General features: G+C 46.3%; 1 protein-coding gene across 3 annotated transcripts in view; it reads left to right on the plus strand.

The window, feature by feature from the left end:
- EXTL3 (exostosin like glycosyltransferase 3) overlaps positions 1-4,836 on the plus strand; it is a 137,217-nt gene extending 132,381 nt beyond the window's left edge. For all 3 annotated transcript variants that reach the window (XM_058720789.1, XM_058720791.1, XM_058720788.1), the window contains one exon: positions 1,568-4,836. In XM_058720789.1, the coding sequence (XP_058576772.1) occupies positions 1,568-1,777 (210 nt within the window). In that variant the 3' untranslated portion in view covers positions 1,778-4,836. The remainder of the gene's footprint in view (positions 1-1,567) is intronic.
- The last annotated feature ends 1,164 nt before the right edge of the window (positions 4,837-6,000 follow it).

The following is a 6,000-nucleotide window of genomic DNA, read 5'->3' on the forward strand; positions in this document are numbered from 1 at the left end:
TGTTTTGATAATCCCTTTTTTCTTTATCAAACCTTAAGTAATCTTGCAAAATTTCCTTGCACGAATACACATTTATTGTCCTAGTAACCATCTGATAATCCTGCATCTTTGCAGGGTTTTGGGTTTTGTGATTTTACAGGGTTTTGGAGTCTAATTCTGTTGTTTGTTTCTGCAGATTTTCCCTCATGTGGCTCATTCCCTTTTCTTGTGTGTGACTTTTGATTGTGAAATCATATTCTTTGAGATTTTACTTATGGCATTTGTAGGAAGGAGGGGTGCATTTATACCAGAGAGGATTTGCTTCTTCCATGCACCTGGGGTCAATACCTTGAGACCTGTTGAAGCTAAATTAGCATCTTGGGGCTTTTCAGGACACACAGGTAACATAACTCAGGTGTGTGAGGGCTAGCATGTGGTTGGTTATACATTCTCACAGGTGATGTTTCCTCTTCCACTTAGAGCTAAGACTGGGAAGAAAACAGCTTTCTGTGGAGCTGCCTCCAACCCATGCAGCCTTCCACTGGGTCCTGGTGTGTAAAAAAGTCTCCAGTAAGGTTTTGTAGCTCTTGCCTCCCCAGCCCGTTAAAATCCAAAGCTCCTGGCTATCTCATTGGATTCAGACTTTTTCATTATTTTGGCCTCTGAGGATTTCACTTCTTTCCTGACATTTCATCTCCTTTCTTTCATTATGAGCTTGGCCATACATTTAAAGAGATGGTGTATATAGTTCATACTGAATTTTCAGGTACTCTGTGCTGAGGGTGTTCTTATGTCATTTGGTCTGCCACATTGCTGATCTTGAAGCTGTTAAATTACTTATTATGCTTTTCTAATTTCTTGAAATTTCCTGGGCATCATCGTAACTACTGCTGTATAACCACTTTTCCATGCCTTTATAATTTTCCTAAACCTCTTTTTTTGTAAACATTTTTTTAATGTTTATTTTTGAGAGAGAGAGATAAAGTGGGAGCGGGCGAGGGGCAGAGAGAGAGGGAGACACAGAATCTGAAGCAGACTCCAGGCTCTGAGCTGTCAGCACAGAGCCTGTTGCCGGGCTCGAACTCATGTGTGCTGGGAGATCATGACCTGAGCCGAAGTCTGACTTAACTGACTGAGCCACCCAGGTGTCCCCCTAAGCCTCTTTTTAATGGATGTGTAGTATTTTATAATTATTTAAATAGTCCCCTTTTGATGGGTACTTTTCTATTATCTTGCTATTGCAAAACATTGATGAAATGAACCATCTCATACCTACGTCTTGCTGTGCAACCAAGATAAATACTAGAGGTGGAGTTACTGAGACAAGTAATACTAAACATTATAAGGCTTTTGGTATCTACAGTTCAGGTTATTTGGAAAGAGCACCCTTTTCAATGATATAGATACATATGTGACAGAAAGAGAGCCTGGGCTGTGGCTCCTGACGTGCTCTGTGGGTGAATGTGGCCACCCAGGGTCACTGTCTTCCCTGGGAAATTGGAAGCATCGGATTGGTTAAGCTGCAGGATTTCTGTTGTACTAGCACCTGCGATTCTCACTCTGTTTGCTCTTTCTTCCCTATTCCCAGGTGACCTCTCGGTGGACTTTCCGATGCCCAGGATGCCCTCAGGCCCTGTCACACGATGATTCCCACTTTCATGAGCGGCACAAATGTATCAACTTTTTTGTCAAGGTGTATGGCTATATGCCCCTGCTGTACACTCAATTCAGGGTGGACTCTGTGCTCTTCAAAACCCGCCTGCCCCACGACAAGACCAAGTGCTTCAAGTTCATCTAGGGGCATTGCAAGTTTTAGGGAGAGGATGAGCAGAGAGGGGGAGATGGCTCCTAAGGTTCCTAGACATTGAAGGACCTCAGGGACATCTGCTGGGTGGGTGGCCCACGCCCTCTGCTGGGAGAGGTGGCAGGAAGAATGGAAAGGAAATAGCCTTCTTTCTCTTAAAGTCGGCCACACTGGGCCTGGAACCCTGGTCCAAGGACACCGGGGTTCCCTATACAGGGCACTGACTGATAGCTTACACTGAGGACCATGGGGACTCCGGAGAGTCACTCACGCAGTTCATAAGCCCAGGACAGCTGGTTTGTGATTTTTAAATTCAGTAACAGCTATTATTATTATTTAAAAGGAAAAAGTTTCAGATTTGCCATTCAAGGCTTATTTATATATATGTGTGTGTATATATACATATATATGTGTGTATATATGTATATAGATGCACACACACACTCTCACATACATATACATATACATATATATATATATATATATTTGGGGGGGAGTTTGAAATTTCTGCCTGTTTCACAAAGTGAGGGACCCATCAGGTCTTCTGATGTTCTGTATGTTGGTGGAGACGGATCCTGGCCTCATGGTATCTAGCTCATCCTTAAGGATCATCTCCACACTCCCCAGGGCATCATTGTGCAGAAACAAAAAGGCCAGGCTTGGCCCTCCTGTGGGGCCTGGACGAGATAAGCCGTGTCGGTTTGTTCCTTCCCCCATCTGTTGCCACCCGGTGATCTGGAACTCGCGTCTTCCTGTCGCTTGAGTCCGCGGGGAGGACCTGCACCTCTGGGAACAGCGGAGCTTCCCTGTGCTGGATTCAGTGGTTTCAAGGATTCATCATTAGGCCATGCTGTCCCAGAACTTGTCCCTGCGCCCCCATTCTCTCCCCTGTTGGAAAGAAGAATGAGGAAGGAGTGAGACCTGAAGACAGCTCTCCCAGATGGCTCTTTTTGTTCAGCCCTCCTTTTAAAACACGTGTTGTGCTTTGGCTTCAGGCTTTCCTGAAAGTTATCTCTTGTGTAAGAGAACAGAGAACTGGCAGGCACTTCCAGGTGTGATCTGCAGTGGTTTGCGGGTTGGCCTCCTCTCTCTGGCGTAGAATGAGTGAGCATCCTTTGCGGATCCCCACCCGGCTGGCCGGGAAGTCTTACAGCAAGGCGCCTGCCTTGGGATAAATACCTTGGTGAAATTCACCTTCCCCTCCGCCTTTGTCTGGACCTGTGCCCTATGTTACCTGTAGTTTTTAGATCCCCAATGCCAGGTTGGTTCCAGGACCCCTTGAGGTTTGGTATGTGCCAGAACGATAGGAAGATCTAATTTGTTAAGTTAGGCTCCAGTCCAGCCTGAGATTTCACAGGCATTTGTACCCATATGACCACTTTCACTCCAGGTTTACATTTCTATTCCTTGGGCTGAAATGGAAATAAGCTATTGGTTTTTTTTTGTTTTTGTTTTTTGGTTTTTTTTTTTGGTGGTAGTGGCAGTAGGGGAATGGAAGAGGGTATTAGAGGCATTTGGCAGGGATTTAGCCCATGGCTTGTACCATTTTTCTGGACCCCACTTTCTTTCAGTGAAGTTGAATATAGGTGGTTTCCTACAGCTGGACAAAAGCTCAGGTCTGTCCTGGTCATGCACATGCCTTAAGCCAGTTCCGTCTTCCCCAGACCTTGACACCCTGTGCTTCTATTTCTTGGGGGCACGTTCTCCTCTGACATGTCTGTATCAGTGGGTCTCTTCAAATATCATTTCGAAGCCAGACTCTGTCCCGTATAGATCCCATCCAGCTGGAGGGCTAGCTGGACCTAAGGGACCTCTCCTTCTTGGCAGACAAGACCAGGGCTGCGCCTGGGACTTGTGTCGTCCAGAGGTTCCCACTGGCATCCCACTGGCTCTTCCACAGAGGCAGCTACCCAGGAAATTCAATTCAGCTTCTCAGCAACCCAGCAAAGGGGTCCAGACTCCCTGCATCCTAGCTTTCTAACTACCCTTTTCTTGATTCCTGACTTTATCCTTTTTAGCAGTAGTCTTCTTCCTTCCGGGGAGCCAAAGAGTGTGGTGTTTTGAGCTATATATGTGGCTGCTATTTTTATCTTGTTTATTTTAATGTGAGGAACTCATAAACTGACTTTTAGTGGGACCTGGTGAGAAAAGAGCAGTCTGTGTTAGGACCCCCATATATTGGAGCCAGGTTTTTTGGTCCCTGAATGCTCTTGGTGGATCCAGGAGTAGCTGAGTGGTCTGAGATTATGGATGACATCAAAGCATACTGCAGAAGGGCTAGGATGTCAGAGCCCCTGACAAGGCGAGCACTATTTTGACTTGAATGGAACACTAACCTGAAGGACTCCGAACAGCAGGCCCTGGTGGACACTGGCCATGTTCTTAAGGGACTCTCCTCAGTAGCAAGAGGTGGGGCAGTCAGACCTTTTATGTTGCTTGGTTAGGTGCTACTGGAGAGTGAGTGGCTGCTGCTTTTTGTAAGCTGGGTTAGGGGGAGGCCCAGCTCCATGCTTCAAATGCCTTTGATGCTGATCGGTCACCTTGGGAAACACAGATGTCATCTCTACCATGTAACTGTGACTCATTTGGAAGATGAAAACCGCTCACATGGGTTTCCCCAGCTGTCTGTAGGTAACACCTTGTTGCCTAGTCTTTGCACCCAGGGCCCAGGACATCCTTGTCCCCAGGTAGCCAGTTGCTTTTCATCATGAGGGACATTCACCTAAGTGAGAGCCTCCCCAAGGTGCTCATCAGGCTGTCCTGAGCCTTTGCACTCCTGGCAGTGGTTGTCTGTCTGGTGCGGACTGCTCCTCAGGCCGGGCCGGCTCGTGGTCACCGGGGTCCTGTGTTGGCAGGTGGAGTGGTCTGTGCAGGAGCTGCCTGTGTGTGTGCTCAGGGAGCTCCCGCTTTGAAATGATGATATGTTGAAGGGGGAAGCTCTTTGATGTCCAGGCCGTGTCCATCCGCCCCACCCTTTTTCCAGTCATGAGCACAATGGTCTTATGTTGGATTTTTGTAAAAAAAGAAAAAAATAAATGGAGACTTTAACTCAAGCAGCCTGGAGGTCCTTTGTGATTTTCCTCTGCAGGAACAGAAGAGTGACCCAAGAGAAGGTGCCTACCTGATTCCAGGGAGCCACAGCTGGGGCCCCTGCCAACAGAAGGCCATGGGCTGTGTGGTTTGGTCTTGGTGCAGCCTTCGCACTTGAACCTGGGTGATGCTGTAAACACACGTGGATGTGGGCAGCCTCGCCTGGGTCCATTTCTGGGATTAGCCATTTGATTACATTGAAAGGAATTTGGGTGTCCTTTAACTGAATTGACTGGGATAGAAGATGGCATTTGCCACATTCTACCTCCTTCCTTTTTTCATGGTAATTAAGTGTGTTGTGATGCTGGGGGCTAGTGCGTTTAAATCTCAAAGATCTGCTGAGAGTTAATAAATGCAAGGAGTCTGCTGTTTGGCATGCAGCACAGATGAAGGATTACTGGGGTAACGCGCTGAGAATTTCTCAGCAGCTCTTTCTGCATTCCATTTGTCTTAATGCCAACTCATTGTTCAAGGCAGTTGAAGCACTGGCTTCAGGAAGTCTTCCCTTCCTCGACACCACTGCTTGCCCCTGCCCCATCTCCTGTTTCGGCAGCTTGACCTGCCCGTCACCGCACCGCACACCTGATGGCTTCCAGCTCTGCAACCCATGCCACATTGGAAGTCTCTTGAGAACTGAGCACATCCTGAGTGCTGAATAGCTTTTTGATAATAATGATTTGACAAATCCAAAGAGGGTCATCTAGGAATCCTAGCTGGCAACAAGCTGAATAGTAACCAGTATCCTAGCGTTTTTGGACTAGAGCTAATGTGGTATTATCAGATAGTGAAAGGAAGCCTGGCCCGTAATGGTTGACAAGTTTTTATTCTTTAATCTTCATTGACAAAGGAAGACGAGAGAGCATGCCAAGAAGAATTAAAAGACACAGAATGGGTTCTAGAAGAGACCATTAAGGTGGGCAAGCCTGGTTTGTTACTTAATTTCACCTGTTTCTTGACTGACTGATATATGTATGTATGTATGCTTGTTTTCAAGTTTTTCAAGTTTTTCAAGTTTTTATTTAAATTCCAGTTAACTCTTAATTCAGCTAGTTGTTTTCTCTTTCTCAATTTGTCTTCGTATTTTGTGAAATTACAATCCTCATATTGCAGGGTTGTCCTGTTAGGAT

Source organism: Neofelis nebulosa, chromosome 3 (assembly GCF_028018385.1).
Source record: "Neofelis nebulosa isolate mNeoNeb1 chromosome 3, mNeoNeb1.pri, whole genome shotgun sequence".
Taxonomy (NCBI): Eukaryota; Metazoa; Chordata; class Mammalia; order Carnivora; family Felidae; genus Neofelis; species Neofelis nebulosa.